The sequence below is a fragment of the Cupressus sempervirens genome, chromosome 3, assembly GCF_028749045.1.
Source record: "Cupressus sempervirens isolate cs-2001-9-10 chromosome 3, ASM2874904v1, whole genome shotgun sequence".
NCBI classification, from domain to species: Eukaryota; Viridiplantae; Streptophyta; class Pinopsida; order Cupressales; family Cupressaceae; genus Cupressus; species Cupressus sempervirens.
In genome coordinates, this window is record NC_143120.1 from 802,702,563 (window position 1) to 802,722,382 (window position 19,820).

The 19,820-nt window shown below is 36.3% G+C and overlaps 1 protein-coding gene across 3 annotated transcripts in view; it reads left to right on the forward strand.

Moving 5' to 3' along the window:
- LOC149569227 (succinate dehydrogenase [ubiquinone] flavoprotein subunit, mitochondrial-like) overlaps positions 1 to 19,820 on the forward strand; it is a 254,135-nt gene that overhangs the window by 208,649 nt on the left and 25,666 nt on the right. For all 3 annotated transcript variants that reach the window (XR_016362732.1, XM_089821977.1, XM_089821978.1), the window contains 3 exons: positions 4,825 to 4,894; positions 5,057 to 5,177; positions 5,286 to 5,323. Coding sequence is in view for 2 of the 3 variants with exons in the window: in XM_089821977.1 (XP_089678103.1) it covers positions 4,825 to 4,894; positions 5,057 to 5,177; positions 5,286 to 5,323 (229 nt within the window). In the remaining variant the exon portion in view is untranslated. The remainder of the gene's footprint in view (positions 1 to 4,824; positions 4,895 to 5,056; positions 5,178 to 5,285; positions 5,324 to 19,820) is intronic.

Sequence of the window (19,820 nt, forward strand, 5' to 3'; positions counted from 1 at the left end):
TTATTAAACAAGCACCAGAAATGTCCAAAGAATGCATCTTGAACTCTCCTATAATGATACTATTTGTCAAAGTAATCTGATCATAATACTCCCAAACTGGAACTTGAAGATGGTCTCCTTTAGTAGAAAGTCCTAAAAAGGATCCCATAGCAGCAACAATATAGACAAGATAAGAACTCATGTAGAACGGTGTCGATGTTCCTACATTGAGCAACTGCTCACAAAGTGGAGTGTTGATAAGTTCTCCCCAAAAGATATGTTCCTTATTATCAATGATTTGGAAAGTGAACGTATACATCCATGGTTCAAAATCATTAGAATCCTTAAGGCTGCATATTCTGATGAGAAGGATAATTAGGTCTTTATATTCCGGCTTGAAACTGGATCTGTAAATGGTTTTTGGCCATCTTGAGAAATTCTTTCTCTTGGAATCTAACCAATATAGATTAACATACTTCTGATAATTTCCCTTATTGGCATTCCATATCTCCAAAGTTGTTTCTTTGGTCAAATCCACACACTCTACACTCTGTGGCACTTCGTAAATCTGTTCAATAACCTCAGGATCAAGGCTTATAATAATGTTACCATCAACATCCTTGATGTTTTTTGACTTTGAACTGAAACGCTTTGCACATCCGAGAACAAATTCCGGTTCTAGGGCAGCCATAGGAAAGGAAGACACCAAATGAATATTACTCCTTTTGATGCGCTTCATTTCATGACTAGCAGGAGCTTCTATTCGTTGCACGAAATCAGTCATATCTACATGCCCGATCTTTGTATCTGACATACTATCAAGAATAGATGTGACCTGGGATAGAGTTGTGTGAGCCAACTCTTTATAATATTGATATTTCATTTTTCCTTTCAATCTTGTAGATGGGGGCATCCCTTGTGCTTGTGCTGCAACATGAAAATTCCATTAGAGGATACTGCTTCCATAAAAGCGTTGGTTCTTGATCAACAACAAGGCTTCAAATTATGAATGAGACACTTCGAAGATCTAATGTGATGATCTTGAGAAGGGACAACATGCATATTTGAAGGTTGGGTTACGGCTTGATGGGATGGAAAGATGAGGTGGAAGTGAGTGTTTATGAATATGTTTTAAGACATGAAAGTAGAATGCATGGGAATGCGTGCAAACAAAATTTATTAATTTCTAAAAAGTAACTTTTATGTCAAAAAATGGGTTTTCAAGATGTCATTGCACGAAAAGTGAATTACATGTATATGTGACTTGCAATTGGGAATGAAAAGTGAGATTGCATGTAGATATAGATGAAAGGTGAGTTTTCATGTAATTGCATGTGAATATGTGAATGGTGAGATGCAATGTGTTGTGACATGAAATGGTGAAAACAGAATGAGAAGATACAATGTACCTTTGCATGCAATGATGGAGGTGGAAATGAAAAGATGCACTTGCATTCGTTGATGAAAGATGGAGTGAAATGAAATGTGCTCAATTCTTGGAAAAGTACTTGCAATTTCTCCTGAATGAAGACAAACAAGAAAACAAGCAAGCAAACAATAAACACAAAAGAAACACGTACCTTCAAACATATCAACAAGCAAGATACCTCAATATGCAAACTTGAATTTGGAATTTGGGAAAAAACCAAAAGTATGAAAATGAGACTATTCATCATTTTAAAAGAAAAAATACACTTTTCATGGCATCTATATCAACAAATGTGAAACATTAAGCTAGAACATGCATCAAATTAGCAAGATAAGCACAAATTAATTAGCAAAAAAGAAAATGTCCACTAAAAGATTAATATGCCAAATATGAAGGGAATAAAGTTCCAACTTTGACAAATTCTCAAACAAACTTGGACCTCTTCAACCTTGCAATGATGAATTTGAAATGGGCATCCAATGAGGCATTTTTGGATGAGAATGCCCAAAATGTTCCCTAAAAACCCTCTCAACTCCAATATTTTTAATAAATGCAAGAGAATGGGATGTTTTTCTTAAAAAACGTGGTTTCAAACCGCATTTACATAAGTCAATTTTTGTATTGAATGTCAAAAACGTGACTTCCAATAGCTATGGATTTCATTAATACCACAAAACACCCCTTCATGTAAAAATGTGATCTGAAAATGACCAAATCTAGGCATTTTCTATCAAAATGTGCCCTAAAATGGAGTGAAGAATGATGTCTTTTGCATGGAAAATCAACGTTCAATGCATGGAAACACCTTGAAATGCAAAAACGACCCTATAGAGAAGATTTTCTTAATTTGGAATGAAGAGATTTGGAGATTCCAAGCAAAAACGTGTTCTTGGAGGGAAAATGCCTGGAGTTTTTCTTTCAATCTTCAAAAACGGGTTTTAGGAAGACAAATGCATGTTCTTGAAAGAAAATTGCACCTTTTAGACACATTTACATGTTTTTAAAAAACTTCAAAATTGACCTCCATAAGGCAAAACACACATTTTGGGTGCAATGACATGTTTTGGAATTGACTTCAAAGGCAAAACACACCTTTTGGGTGCAATTACATGTTTTAAAATTGACTTCAAAGGCAAAACACACCTTTTGGGTGCCTTTGCATATTTTAAAACACATGTTTTAACATGGTTTTTGTGTTTTTTACATGGCATTTTCAATCAAAATCGCAACTTTAAGGTGCAATTGCATATTTTTAATGAAAATGTGCCTATAGACATGTTTGCACAACTTAAGTGATGAATTAAGCAGATGTCAATTTAATTTTTGAATAAAATATTACTCAAATGGGTCATAAATAATATTTACACTATATAGGTAATATATAATGTGCAACTGTCATTTTAAAAGTAATATTTACTAGAGCTTTTGATTTAAAACTCAAAACTTAAATCAAACTATATCGTTAATATAGTGACTTAAGTGAAAAATCAAAAAGCAACTGAACTAAAAAATGTAACATAAAGTACACTATGGTTACTTTAAGTGAAAAATTGAAATGATAAAGTAACTTAAAAACATAACATAAAATGAATTCATGTTATATTTTTCAAAAAGTGAATGTCAAACTTAAAAATATAATATGATATTTTTGATTCGTGTAGTTGCACCTAAAAGGTCTAGTCTATTTCTTGGGCACTAAAATGATCATATCTTTTGATTGCCAACTCTGATTAAGCCCTAAGATAGATCAAATCAAAGGGAAAACCGAAAGAAATAATTTGAGTAAAACCAAAGGACCAAAAACCAACAAACACACTAATAAATATGAAAAAAGATGTTGAAGGCTTCAAAAATCAAGCATAGGCTCGACAAACAGAAAAGTTAAAAATACTTGACAAAGGCCTTTAGTAAAAGGATTCATTATAGCAATTGGGGTCGATTGATTGAGCAATGTTATCCAATTAAATAATGAACTAAACTCAGAGAAATGCGAAACTAGGTTGAAAAAGTTTTGTGCTGTTACCACAAAATGTAGGACGACATATATAATATAAGTATAATTTCCTTTCTATTCAAATCACATTCCTTCATGTCTTATTGTTAATGGTGGTATAAAAACTTGTTCAGTCTATATCTCATTTTCCTATCATAGGTACTCTATCCCACTTCCCTCTATTTGTTATCAAACGGAAAAATGTTTTCTTTCCTTTCTCTTTGGCATTCATACGAGGCTCCTTCTTTGTCTTATTTTGTGGTATGGAGATGTTTATTCATTAACTTGTTCAATTTGCTTCCTATCCCTATCGTCCATGCCAATGTATTATATTCTTATTCCTATTTTATATCTTGCAAGGCTAAACTTTGGGAGGCACTCCCTCCCTGAACTCTATAGCTCAATCCTAGGTTCCTCACACACCAAATTGCAATTTGGCTGTAGTCTTAAAATCAATGCACAAAAGTGGGATAACAATATGGGCATAGCCTCGAAGGGTTCGAGACAAAAATGGATTTATGGATTCTGGTTTCCTCTCTTTCTAAGTCATCTAGTCAACCAATTTGAATATAAATTATTGATCTAGTATATAACTATGAAGTTTCCAGTCCATCATTGATGAATGCTCAAAAATTCTAACTTTTTGAATAAAGAAAGTTTCTAAAACTAAAACATACCTTTTTATCCAAATGTGAACAACATTCTTTTCTAATAAAATTCCCATTATCTTGCCTGTGAGGAGTATTTAATTTTCCTTATCTTTTCTTGCTTTGTTCTTTTGCTTTCTTGTTTGTTCTTTTTGTGGATTCCATTTGGTGCTCTTGTTACATGCTTTGGTTTTGTGGTATGTTTCCAATCCCTTATACCCCTTGTGGTCTCTTTTTGTACATCAATAAATTTATTTTATCTTATTATCTAATTCTTTATAGGGGGAGATTTCAGAGGTGTTTCTTGGGATGGCTTTTGTTGCTTGGAACCAGTCTACTAATTTTGGTATCTTGTCACATTTTGTCTGTTAAAAATAACTTCATCCTTGGCCTGACAAATCTTTGTTCATAATGTGATATTATTTACTTATCAATTGGTTCATATTATTCACATGTGCGAAATCTTTATATCTGAATCTTAACATTTGTCTTATATTTTTAGTTGCAAAGATTTTAAAATAGAAGAAATCTCAAGATTATCAATACATGTTTATATTTTATTGTTTTTGCATCTCATGTAGCCATCTGCAAGTACACGCAAGAAGCTTTTTAATCATTTTCTTGACTTGAGAAATTTTGATTCCATGTTGGGCCATATACATATCCTTCAATTTTGTGGGACTTCTATCACAATTTTTAGGTACAATATATTGCTTCAATGTATGGGTATAATATGTGTTGCTTGAAACTTATTGGAGCCCTTAATGCTTATTTAGGGTGTAAGCTAATTAACGAAACATGGAAGAGCTTTGAAAATGTCAACGTAAAAGACAGGACTTTGATATGGTAAGATGATTTTTGATTTAATGTAGGTTGTGCATTAGATTTTTCGTTACCGAGTGAATAAAACTTGTTCTTGGTAGTACTGTTATTGTATTCTTGAAATAATTTCCTGAGTCACTTGATTTCATTGAACGTGTTTACTTTTTCAATGTTATCTCCTTGCAGGAATTCAGATTTGATAGAAACAATTGAACTAGAAAACCTTCTAATCAATGCTTGTATCACCATGCACTCAGCAAAGGCTAGAAAGGAAAGCAGAGGAGCACATTATCGTGAAGACTTTCCAGTAATAAACAATTTTAATTCTTATGTTATTTTTTGCAACATTTTGTTGTGCTTTCTGTTCTTGTGTATCAATCACTGACATGATTTTTTGTTGGTGATTTCTGTGCAGAAAAGAGATGATGGGAAATGGATGAAACACTCACTTGGGTTGGTACCTACATAAATTATGTATTATATCTTTTTAAGTGAAAAGGAAAAATCCTTCACGACCTACAGATTCTGTGTTATCCCTTCATAACTTGCTCTGAATTTTCCCTTAAATTACAATTGCAACAAATTAGGGTTACGGTTACATCTTACCAGTTAAATATCTCTGTAGTAATGTACCCCAACACTTGAATCCTGCAATCATAAACAATATATACAAATATACACATACATATATATTCAGGTAAGGTTAGAAAAGCCATATCACTGTCATAGATTATAAATAATGCTACACAAACGTATCAGAGTTTTGGTGGAAGAGACATGATGGGTCTGACCAAAATTATTTCCACATCAAGTCCAAGAGGAATGTTGACCATAACCCTCTTACATGGTGGCCTGTGCTTGCTTTCACCATCTTGCCTCATTCCTCGGAAAACACATACCCTTTCACAAATTTTGGTCGACATTGTAAGTGGGTCCTTGGTGCTTCTATGTAAGGTCCTTTTGGTCCTTGGAGCTATTATGGACAACTCTACAATGACTTAACCCTCTCAAACACCTTTTGCCTACATCTCAAATTCAAGATGGGTTTCGGGCAGTCAAACATTTCTCACATATTTGTCATCATCAGTAACACATCACCAACATTGATATTGATAAATGACAATCAACATATCTTATATAGACTTAAGCATTATAAGTTATATATATAAATAAAATATTTTTATCTAGTAATCATGATGTACAAGGATGTTACTGTAAATCTGTAACCACTCAAGTTTGCTATTATTATTTCACCTGACCCTATATTAATAGCATGTATTACTGCTGCATAATGATTGTTGTGTATAGTCTTTAATTTATGTTAAACTATCTATTAAATGAACATATATCCTTTAGTAGATTATTGTTCATCGAGCACATTTCATACAGTGTTCTCTTAATTAATCATTACAGTCTTTTGTTAATGATAAACTATTGACATAGGTCGTTATTCATTTGATGATTGTAATTATTATTATGATTTTCTCTTATTTATGTTTATTATTAATAAACAAGCTTGTGTCCTTGTTTTATGTATACTAGTCGCTTCTGGTACAAAGGTTTTAGTGTTGGTAAGGCATTGTGATATGTGCTAGTGTGACTTTTCCTATATTTATGATTAATTTTGTAGATTTGTTTTTTGTTTTTTTGTACATATATATATATATATATATATATATATATATATATATCTTTAAAAAATATGTGTGCGCGTATGTATATATACAAATTTTTAATATGTAGACATACACGCACCCAAACCCCCCCAAAAATGTCACGTATCCAAAAAATCGGGTTCTTGTACCCACATCTATAACTGGATTATTAAATTTTGGACATGGTCACTCCATTATGAAACACTGCCTTTAATCTTATTTACGACTCCTTTGACTGTTTTAGAATGTGATCTTTCTCAAAAATGGGAATTCCTATAACATTGTCGTACTCCCTAGAAAAGTTTCATATGAGCAGCTCAGTATAAACATGTTGTTGTTGGTAAAATGTATAGTGTAGCCGACGGGTAGAGTGGTATCCGAACGAGCATGTGATGCATGAGTCACCCCTTCGGAAAGGTATATGTACACGTCCGAGATGGACTTTGGAACCGTCATTGTAGTCATTGTATTCGGATTGTAATCATTGAGTGCATATGTGAATAAAGTATCTATTTTGCATTGTATCATGCTATACTACATGTGTTAAGTTCTTACCTTGTATGGTAAACATTTGGCGCCATTGCCAAACATACTTGGAATGAAGGAATATGATGAAGATTAATGCCGAATTTTCTTAACAAAGATAGGAACAAGGTTAAAGATAAGGATGAACTACGTAGAACACAACAAATTTTAATTTTAGCACAGCAGGCAGAGCACAGGTAGAGGCTTCAGCAGATTGCTGAGGGGCACCAAAGGGACGAAGAGGCACAGATGGAGGGAGTGCACTCACCTAGTAGGCTGAGGAGTGCTGAGGAATTGCTGGAGGACACTCGACAATGATTAAACTTGGTGGAAGAAACAAAGGAGGAGTTTCTTAACTTGTATACGCCGACGGGAGTGTCCGAATGGAAGGGAAGCAACTCACACGACTCAGAGTGCCGAGGGAGCACGAGCGTGGAGTGAACTCTTTGTTCCCAATACATCGAATGAACGGATACAGTTGGAGAATCAAACAACTTCACTTGAAGAAGACCTTTCACCAGGCAACGCGGTTGTTGGAAGCAAGGCCGTGATCCAGAACAACGCAAGTTCTCAACGAGTACCTAAGAATCAAAAGAAACGATGGAAGGTCCTAAAGAAAAATTACCCAAGTTTAACGGTGATGGTATAGCAGATCCTATCCGTCATTGTAAAATATGCGAAACCATATGGATGGCAAATGGTGTGACGGATGAGGACGATTGGGTCAGACAGTTCCCAACAACCCTATGGGGTGTGGCAATCAATTGGTTTTCCGACACCGACCCTCAAAAACTCACTACATGGGGGAACGTTAAAAAAGAATTTATAGCAGAGTTCAGATTGCTTCGGGACGAAAATGAAATAGTAGCAGAGATATATAGTACTAAACAAGGGAAGAATGAAATAGTCTGGGCCTATGCTAGATGACTGAAAGAACTAGTTGGTAAGATGGAAAGTCAATCGACAGACGGTTTGAAAGAACGATGGTTTGTGGAGGGGTTACGGCCGGCTCTGAAAAAGAAGATGAAGATTGTACCACTGGCATCGTACATCGACGTGTATACTCGTGCAATGGATTTAGAAAGTGAATAAAAGACAAGTAAGAAGAAAAAGGATAAATCCTTCGATTCAGATGATTCATCCTCTGAAAGTAGCAGTAGTGATGAAGAATCGAACAAGAAGGTGCGAGCATTACAGAAAGATATGCTTCGGATGATGAAAGAATTTAAGAATTTGAAAAAGAATCCAAACACAGTGAAGGGAGAACTATGGTGCACAAATTATAAAGAGGATGGCCATACAAAGGGCTCATGCCCGAAGAAACAGTTTTGTGACATTTGCCAGGTGGCGGGTCATTCCCTGAAAGAGTGCCCGTTTAACATGAAATCAAAAGGACACCAGCAGGTGTTACTAACGCAGGAAGCGTCCAACAGCAATAACACAAGCAATGATGCAACTTTGGGTGGATATTGCAACAATAATAGATGCGGAAGAGGTGGAAACAACAACAATAACAACGGAGGCCAGAGTAGAATACAATATGATGCGAGTGGATGGCTGATGATACAGTGTTAGGCATGCAATCTTTGGGGCCACTTCGCTAGGGATTGTACTACGAAGGAGACACCACAACTACTGTGCAAATGGTGTGGTCCAGGGGACCATGAAGATTCAAAATGTCCAAAGCAAGGTGTGAATTTGTTGAGCATTGAAAGATGTGATGAAAAGGTATTGGCAGTCACATGGCAGCAGGTCAAGAAAGCAAAATACCTAGATGCAGAAGAAGAAAAGGAGAGGCTACAAAAAGCACGAATAGAGATAGAAAAGTAGATGAAAGTAGAGAAGTCACAAATAAAAAACACTGCCGAAACTTCGAAAAGGAACTTGGCGGAACAAAACATGGTGAAGCGGATAATGCAAACAGAAGTGCCAATTAAACTAAATGACCTTCTTCTCACGATGCCACAGTTGCGTACGGCTATTATAAATATGACACTGTCCTCGAGAGTGACGGAGGAAGCAAGGGATAGTAAGGAAACAACAGCGGTAGTAGACCCGATGCTATTGGCACTTATGACAGGAAGACACCTGGCAGTAGTGGAGATAGGCATTTTGGGTATTGTGCTGACGGATACAATTGTAGATGGAGGATCGGGGGTGAACGTGCTACCAGAAGATATTTGGAAAAATCTAGGACAACCCATGCTATGGCCACCTACTTTCCAGTTACTCACAGCAGATTAGCATGGGATAAAGCGGTTGGGAACTTTGATGGCACAGCCAATTAGGACATAACCATTTTTACTAGATTTTGCGGTCATCCCACTGAAGAGAAGAGGGTACAATGCCATCTTGGGATGGGGTGGCTGGTGCAAGCAAAGGTAAAACATGATTGGAAACGGAACACCCTGTACATGGAGAAAGGAGGCAAGAGATTCATAATCGATTTGCATACACAAACGGTAGGGGAAGAAGCAGCGTTGTCGGACTCAGAAGGCGAAAGTGAGAATGATGACGAAGGAGAAAAGAGGATGGAACCAGATAAAGAAGGGGTGTTGAGATTAGGAGGGTCAACTGATGATGACCTAGATTTGGTGAACAGACTGCTACACTGGAAAATGGAAGATTACGAGGTCTTTCCGAGCTGCAACATGTTGGGTGTTGAGGAAGAAAATGCAGGCAATGAGTTCCTGAAGGAGTACAGTGAACTAAAGGAGGGAGAAGCGCAGGTGGATGAAACACCAACCCATATGTTCAAGGAAGATAAACTGATGAAGTACGAAGAGCCTACGATGAAAACAATGAACTTGGGTGATGAGGAAAATCTGAAAAACATTCTGGTAGGAGATGATTGGAACCCAATGTTGAAGGCGACAGCATTCAAAATATTCATGGAGTACAAGGATGTTTTTGCTTGGACATATAAAGACTTAAAAGGAGTGCCACTGGAGCTATGTGTCCACCGGATACCATTGATCAAAGGTGCAGTGCCCGTATATGGTCACTCCATTATGAAAAACTACCTTTAATCTTATTTACAACTCCTTTGACTATTGCAGAATGCGATCTTTCTCAAAGATGGGAATTCCTGTAACATTGTCTTACTCCCTAGAAAAGTTTCATATGAGCAACTCAGTATGAACTTGTTTATTCTAAAACTTGGTATTTTAATATTTTGCTTTTCTTCAAGGTTTTTCTGATAATCAAATTAAAATAGACATATGATGCACATATTGATGGCTATCATCTTCCCCAAATTTAGCTGACTACTCATTTCAGCAATGCTTGGGGCTGTATAAGAAAATTAGATGTATAGATAATATTGATGATTTCCATGAGTTTCAGTTCATATTGTAAGATATTCTAAATAGAGTTCTTCAAATCCCTAGTGGATGGTTGATATGAGTCATTTATTCGAAGTCAGCTTAGTAAATGGAAAGTGTTCTTACAACTGTAACTCTACAATTAAATGAACAAAGAAAATAAAGAAAACCAGGAAAACTAGGAAAAGGTACACATTAACAAGAAGTTTGTTGTGTGGTCTCCTTTTTTGGTTATTTTGATCCTTCATTATAAGCTGATTGAGATGTATGGTTTTGATTCTATATGCTATCTTCTTGTTAGTGTTTTAACCTTAGACATGCATAGAAAATCCTATTAGTCACTTAGTAATCTGATAGTAATAGAGGATATAAAGCCCATAAACTCTATTCCAACATTCATATCAACATCAAGGATTCCAGATGTCACTCATCTAAAGAAAAAATAACTATTTGACTATGAACAACATAAACTCCACCTTGGATACATTTCCATGATAGCTCCTCAGACTAACCTAAGTTACCATTGTCTTTAGCCATCATGAAGTTCTCAAACCACACACAAATTGAAGCTCTTGGTTCTTATTTGTAAATTGTAATGTATTTGATTCTATAGATATTTTCGTTCCTTGCGGCTCCTCCACCTACACTTTATAAATGGAATTAGGGGCACCCACATTTTTTATTTTTCGCTTTCTTACAAGTATTTGAGAAGTGATGGTGGATTTGAATTATAGGTAATTATGAATAGCTTTGTCTTCTTTATTAATTAACTTGGGGCACAAGTCGACAAATTGATCTGATTTGTAGTGTATTTGTGAGCTAAGAGAAAATCAATGTTATCCTCAATTGCTAGGGCGTAGATGAGCCCTAGAGACACAACAGATATTGGATTTACGTGACCTAGCACTGATGTGAATGGGTTGGCTTCTTTGTTGTACCATCTTTAGTTTGCTGGGTTTTTTTGTCATAGATGTAGGCAAATATCATGAGAGCTGATTATTGTTGCGGGACTCCATGAAAGATGAACAACACATAAGCATTGCAAGGCCACTGAAATGTGCACACGTCATTGATGTCCCCAAGTTAAACTCATATCCATTTGGCATTGCTTCTAGAATGTTAATGCCTGGAGCAACATGTGGTTTCAACATGCCTTGACTTTTCCAACCCGAGCCTTCACAAAAAACGAAGTAACAAGTGGAGAAATTACTAATTTGTCTATTACTATCAATTCTATGGATCTATGGTGGTAGTAGGCTTGCTATTACTCTTTATGTACTTGTTTATTTTTTGTCCAATTACAAAAGTGGGGCCAAAAGAAGACAAACCATAATCTTGTACAACATCTTGCACCCCCATACACTTGCGATTGGCAATGATGATTGTAATGTCCCCATTTTTTGCTAGCATCGAAGTTTGAGAGATTAGCCTATTATTGTGATCCTCGTAGGCTAAGTTTGTGAATAGAGGGTCTTCTGAGACAATGGTTTGGCTTGGGAAGATTTTGTCTTCTTCAAAATTTAGTAAGCTATAGCTTGGTCTTCGCTTGGCTCAAGTTGGATTTCATTTGGGCTTAGATTGGTGTACTTACTAGTTGTGGTAAGTCAAGTGTTGATTGAGATGGATCCTTTCTATTTTTGGAAAGTACATTTGGTCACATGGAGAAATAATAGGTGACTCCTATGTCAGACACCATATTTAAATGATAAGTATTTTGGGAGTTATTATATTTTTAACAGCCAAATTATTATTAAATTATTAAATGGTTTATTGTAAAGTTATAATTTAACTTTATAACTTCACATAAGTTGAGGGTTGAGTCATCATTGAAGGGGGGCATTAATTTAATTAATTATATGTCTAAGCCAAGTATTAAATGTTACTAAAAGAGTTGTGTAGAAAAGTTTCAAGAGCTGAGTTCTTTTGGAAAACTTTTGTAGTTATGAAGTTGAGTTCTTTTGGCAAAATTTTGTCAACAAAGGATTATAAATATGAGCTCATTTCATTGGAAAAAGCATGCTTGAATATTTATATTCTTTTGTTGTCTTTATGGCTTTTCTGAGGTTCTAAATTTTGTTGCCCTTGCTGAAGTATAAGCATTGAGTTTGAGATTCTGAGAAGTGCTTGGCAATCTATAGCTATGGTATTGTGGATGGCATATTTGGGAATTATTGCAAGTTTTTTTTCCCTACTGTACTTTGTCATGTCCTCGTTTTGGAGGCAATTTGAATTAATTAATTTAATTAATTAGGTTGTCCAAAATAATGAATATTTTATGATGATGACTAATTAATTATTTTAATTAAATAAACAAGTGGTATTAAGTTAATTATTTATAAAGTTATCAAATAAATAAATATTAAAAGGTAACTTTATATTTAATTAATTTAATAAAGTGACTTGAATTATAAAATATTTTTTATAAAGTCACTAATAGATAAAATAAAATAATGTTCTAGAAGTTTCTGGAGAAAGTGGAGGAAAAAGAATAAATAGGCACCCCGAGCTTCATTCTAATCATCCAAATTTGTGTTGTTGATGTTGATGTTTGTTGATGTGCATTGTGGAGCCTAGGGTTTCTGCAATAGTCACAACTGGCCATTGAGAACGAAAACTCTCAATTGGTACGCAATTTTGAGGGTGTGAAATATCACTTGAATTATTGCAGCTAGGAGGAAGATACTTCAGTCTTCTATTTGTGCTACATTGAGAAAAAACATTTGTGGCCATTGAGAACGAAAACTCTCAATTGGTACGCGATTTTGAGGGTGTGAAATATCACTTGAATTATCGCAGCTAGGAGGAAGATACTTCAGTCTTCTATTTGTGCTACATTGAGGGAAAATATTTCAGTTCGAAAAAGCAGGCTGAAAAAGCAGTTCGAAAAAGCAGGCCGAAAAAGCAGTTCGAAAAAGCAAGCCGAAAAAGCAGTCCAAAAAAGTAGGCCGAAAAAGCAGTCTGAAAAAAAAAGCAGGCCGAAAAAGAACCAAAAAAAAAGGCCGAAAAAGAAGCTCCGAAAAAAGCAATCCGAAAAAGCAGTTTGAAAAAGCAAAAACAAAAAAGCAAGTGGAAAAAGCAGATCGGAAAAAAGCAAAGCAAAAGGGGCAGCATTGTAGAAAATTATTACAGCCATCTACAATCAGGTTCTTCACTTCTCATTTGGCATATTTCATGAGAAAAGTAGGTTTTCAGCCGAGTACAAAATATAGTTTCAGCACTTCACTATTTCCATATTGTACTTGTCTTTGTTTGCCATTTGGCATTATTGGTATCAAAGGAAGGCTAGGATTTTGCAATTAAAGAGCATTGTAATTTTTAGACTATCTATATTGTAAACTTAGAGTTTGATGATTAGCTTATTAGTTTGCTTGCCAATTGTTTAACAAAATGTCAATTGGCTGTAAGTTCTCTTTTAGGCATAAATAATGTTATAATTTTGCATACTAAATGTTTATATTAATGCCACTTGGTTGTAAGTGCATTAATGCCATTTTAGGTTGCATCCAAAGTATTTGTCATAATTACTAATTGTTGTAGCTACATTTTGCAAGTAGTTTAAGTCACATATATGTATTGAATATTGCCAAAATTAATTGCAAATTCATATTAGGTCATTGTTAGACAATCTGGAGTCTTTTTGTAAGCATTTTCTTTGAGGCAAATCGAAACAAGAGTCATTGCAGCAATCTAAAAAGTTATATCAGTCAGAGGACCCTTGCTTGCAAAGTGTTTGACGAAATGTCAAACAACTGAAGTATAAAAAATTTTGGTGTTAGAAGAAGTTATAACCTGTTGGGGTTATTACAGTGGTATCAAAGCTATTGACCTGCCATCCTGTTGGGTAGATTGGACATTGAATCAGTTAATTAATCATGTTTACTTCAAGTACCTAGAAGCAGTGGGACAAGGATATGAAGAAGCTTAAACAAAATTTGAAAAGGTTGGATGAAAGTCAGAAAAGGATGAACGAATTGATGGTTTCCATGTTTAAGAGGACTACATCACAGAACAAAGACAAAGAGGAACAAGAGGTCTCTACAAGTGAGGTATCTAGAAACCTCTACAATGAGTTTGCAGCAGTTGGTGACCAGCATATAGCCGAATCTAGGGAGGACAAAAATCAGACTAGCTTGGAGGAAGATGTTGGGCACACAATACTTTAGAAGGTAGTGGGAATGGATATTACGCAGATTGATAGTAACGGTCAACTTGATACTCAAGTTGAGACAATTGTATACAGGTCGTCAGAGGGTGATGTCATAGGTACTCGGGATGGTTTAGTTCCAACAAACAGTGACTACAATGTAGTGGGTTCAGATGATGATTATGAGGATGTTGTTGTGCATGATGGTGAGATACTTGGTAGAGATGAGCAGACATTGAGCATTCATGACTTTGTTGAGAGATAGTACCAGGCACAGATAGATGCTTCGTCACATGAGGTTAAGGGTGGTAGTACTTCACATGATTTGTCCAGCCAGCTGAAGGTGAGCGAAGACAGTATTATGACTTCATTATCTCATCATGACAGGATGCGGGATATGATAAAGGATCAGATTCGGATGATTCAGTCACAAGGTAGACATAAGGGAGTTTAGGCGAAGTCTTCTTGTGTTGACTTACAGGTGATTAGGGAAGGAATGGGAATGATGAAGTTGAGTTATTTACATCTTCTATCAGATCGTAACCATCTTCTTAGCCTTGTCGGAGACTATTCAGATGCCTTGAGGAGGAAGGAGGAGGAAGTTGACAAGCTTTCTCGCGAGCTTGAGGACACTCGAGCTTCTTCGGTGAATACTCCATTGGCATTACAGGACTGGGAGAGACATGGGGATAAGCATGGCATGGAGTTGAGTTTAGTTTCATCTTGCACTCCTGATACTCAGCTTTCTGCGGCACGTAAATCATATGCGGCCGTTGATAATGTTGTGAGTTCATCTTGCATTCACATCCAGGATACAGGAACAATGTCAGACAAGTATGTGGAGTTAGTTGGTATTGGTCATATTACTCAGGTGAGGAGTTTGCTTGAGTTACAAGCTGATTCTAGTTTACGGATATGGACTCGAGATTGTTATATTGGCGTTTGGGATTCAGTTGACTGGAGATCTTTAACACTTTTTGGTAGCAGTGATTGTTTGGGTGCTATCATGGATTTGATTAGCAGATTGCACGGTGTTGTCTTTTCTTGCGCCAGCAACTTGTCCGATGTTGGTATTAGTTTTTATTCACCGGTGTTGGGCATTGTTCATATATCCAGTCGACCATTATTGCTGGAATGTGTTGATAATCTTTCATATTTTGCAGTGTGTACAGATGAGTCCCAGGATCATATTGGCATTGATGATATCCAGGAGGATGCAGTGGGCAGTTTTGAAGACTTAGTTTCCTTGGCAGTTCCTTTTGGTACAGAGGAGTTGGACAGCAGTGCTACAGATTTTGATACTCCATATGTTGACATGAGCTTTGGAGTTGATTCGCAGGATATGGTTGGTAATACTCTAGAGACCAGTAACTTTGAGGATACTCCTTTAGACAGTGCATCGGAAGAGGTTTGTAGGAGACAATCTAGCCAGTGCCATCATGTGTCTAGTCAATCGAGAGTTAGTGAACGAGACATTGCTATCACTTGCCAGCATTTCGATGCTGCTCGTCAGTTGTTAGCAATTTATGGATGGGGTTCTCCAACTAGTGATGAGCAGGGAGGCAGTTATCTTTCCTTGACAGAGATTCACTCTTTATGGGAGGCTATTCGGATCTTGAGACAGAATTATATGCAGTTGGTAGCCGATAGAGATTATCTTATGGAGTGGGGGAGTACAGCATATGATGCATTATTGGCCAAGGAAGATGAGGTGAGCGAGCTTACTCAGCAGCTCGAGGTGACTTTGAGATTCTTGAGAGTACACAGTTGGCTTTCGAGGAGTCACAGTTTCATTTGGCTAAGGTGACCATGGAGTTAGAGCGACTACAGTCTTTACCTGATTCTGTACAGTCACAAGCTGTGGTGTCTGGTGATCCGAGGATGTCCATGGTCGAGATTTTCAAAGACAGTGGAGATGGGGATGCATCCATCCTTGATACTAACATTGGCATATCGGGTTCGTTCCCACTAGAGTCAGGTTTAGTTGAGTTGGGTGCTGCAGTAGTTTTTTGTGGTATGCCTAACATGGTGGTGGCCTCTAGTACTGATGGCACGGAGACTAGAGATGTTGTATCAAAGATCATGTGTGATGTTGGTGAGCCGACAGTTGGCATGGTTCCTGCTAGTGATACTACTCCCTTGGCGATGTCTTCAGAGGTAGTAGTCTATTCCAGCTTGGTTAGTGATCGATTGCAATTAGTTTCATTTGGATTGCAGTCTGAGCCACTGAATAAGATTGGCGCATTCTATCGGCATTACACTGTGAGGTATGCTCATCAATTTACCTTTGATGACCATGTTGATGAGATGATGATAAGGAGATGTACTTTGGTTCCTAGTGCTTGTCATCAATTATGGGATGGTTTGACGCCACAGGATGAGAGTTGTGATGGGCATGACATGGCGATAGGTTTTGCAGTTGATAGCTTGATAATACATGACTTAGAGCAGGAGTTTGGGAGTGATGCTTCAGCGGTGGTTGTTATTGATTCTACCCCTTTGGCTATGACATCTCCCAACTTAGCTGGTGATCAGTCACAGTGGAAAGTATCACTTGAGCTGTTGACTGGGGTTGGTTCTTTTTATCAGCATTATACTGCAGGGTATGTACATCAGTTAGCATTTGATCCTTGTGTTGAGGAGTTGATGGTAGGCAAATTTGGTTTGGGTTCCATTTCTTGTTGTTTATCTTGTGATGTCTTTTCACCATCAATAGTGCATGGGAGTTATGGTTATGAGACAGTGGCCGGTGATCTACAGAGTTGTGTTAACTGCAGGAGTTGTACAATGTGTGGATTCTCCATACTTGGTACAGTTTCATTCGGGAGCATTCACCATTGTTGCAGAGTTGGATTGTACATTCTGTATAGGCTAGTGGGATGCATTGATGGAATTTACTGTGTTGGCAGTTTGATTTGTCCACTTTACTTGGGTTCTGATGTTCTAGGAGTTTGTGTCTTGTGGGTTTCTGATTGTGGCTGTTGTGATTTTGGAGTTTGGTTGAGTTGTAATTGTCAGCTGATTATGGATTCCTCTTGGTTATATTGCAGAGGGTATTACAGGAGCCTGTGTTAATTGACAGTAGTATAGTTCATAACGACATTTGGGATCTAGGCGGATTGATTGGTTTATTGTTCAGCCATTGCTTGGGGACAAGCAATTTCAGGAAGGGCAGACTGTCATGTCCCCGTTTTGGAGGCAATTTGAATTAATTAATTTAATTAATTAGGTTGTCCAAAATAATGAATATTTTATGAGGATGACTAATTAATTATTTTTATTTAATAAACAAGTGGTATTAAGTTAATTATTTATAAAGTTATCAAATAAATAAATATTAAAAGGTAACTTTATATTTAATTAATTTAATAAAGTGACTTGAATTATAAAATATTTTTTATAAAGTCACTAATAGATAAAATAAAATAATGTTCTAGAAGTTTCTGGAGAAAGTGGAGGAAAAAGAATAAATAGGCACCCCGGGCTTCATTCTAATCATCCAGATTTGTGTTGTTGATGTTGATGTTTGTTGATGTGCATTGTGGAGCCTAGGGTTTCTGCAATAGTCACAACTGGCCATTGAGAACGAAAACTCTCAATTGGTACACAATTTTGAGGGTGTGAAATATCACTTGAATTATTGCAGCTGGGAGGAAGATACTTCAGTCTTCTATTTGTGCTACATTGAGAAAAAATATTTGTGGCCATTGAGAACGAAAACTCTCAATTGGTACACGATTTTGAGGGTGTGAAATATCACTTGAATTATCGCAACTGGGAGGAAGATACTTCAGTCTTCTATTTGTGCTACATTGAGGGAAAATATTTCAGTTCGAAAAAGCAGGCCGAAAAAGCAGTTCGAAAAAGCAGGCCGAAAAAGCAAGCCGAAAAAGCAATCCGAAAAAGTAGTCCGAAAAAAAAAGCAGGCCGAAAAAGCAGAACAAAAAAAAACAGGCCGAAAAAGCAGCTTCGAAAAAAGCAATCCGAAAAAGCAATTTGAAAAAGCAAAAACGAAAAAAAGCAAATCCGGAAAAAGCAAGTGGAAAAAGTAGATCGGAAAAAAGCAAAGCAGAAGGGGTAGCATTGTAGAAAATTATTACAGCCATCTACAATCAGGTTCTTCACTTCTCATTTGGCATATTTCCTGAGAAAAGTAGGTTTTCAGCCGAGTACAAAATATAGTTTCAGCACTTCACTATTTTCATATTTTACTTGTCTTTGTTTGCCATTTGGCATTATTGGTATCAAAGGAAGGCTAGGATTTTGCAATTAAAGAGCATTGTAATTTTTAGACTATCTATATTGTAAACCTAGAGTTTGATGATTAGCTTATTAGTTTGCTTGCCAATTGTTTGACAAAATGTCAATTGGCTGTAAGTTCTCTTTTAGGCATAAATAATGTTATAATTTTGCATACTAAATGTTTATATTAATGCCACTTGGTTGTAAGTGCATTAATGCCATTTTAGGTTGCATCCAAAGTATTTGTCATAATTACTAATTGCTGTAGCTGCATTTTGCAAGTAGTTTAAGTCACATATATGTATTGAATATTGCCAAAATTAGTTGCACATTCATATTAGGTCATTGTTAGACAATCTGGAGTCTTTTTGTAAGCATTCTCTTTGAGGCAAATCGAAACAAGAGTCATTGCCGCAATCTAAAAAGTTATATCAGTCAGAGGACCCTTGCTTGAAAAGTGTTTGACGAAATGTCAAACAACTGAAGTATAAAAATTTTTGGTGTTAGAAGAAGTTATAACCTGTTGGGGTTATTACATACTTACTATGACTAGGGATTGATCTGAGGTTTCTTTCCATTGTTGAAGTATAGTGGAGATTTGATGTTTCTTTTGAGTTTGTTTGGGATTATGATTTAACTGGTGGTAATTCTTCACATTGTGATTTTTGCTATTGAGGAAACATGGGTTTATTGTAGAAATTGATGATTCACACATCTTTTGTAGGTGTGTGTCTGCAACTATCCATTGACATCGAGTTAAAGCAATTGCATGTCCATTCTTGGTCTAGAGGCGTGGACTGTAATTCTACAAATTGGTGCAATGATTTGGTGGTGTTAGTGTTCAGAATATAACCTAGATAAACCTACAAGTTTGATGGTACAGACCGTACCTACTCTTCTATACATATATTCCTAATGATTGGCATTCAATTTAATATATATTGTCTCTAGAGGTGCTGGCGATTTCTAGACAAATACCTTATTTTGTTCTTGGTAAATTTAGTTATTCTTAACTAAATTATTTACTAAAGATCATCGGCTTAGGGATAAAAATTAGTTTG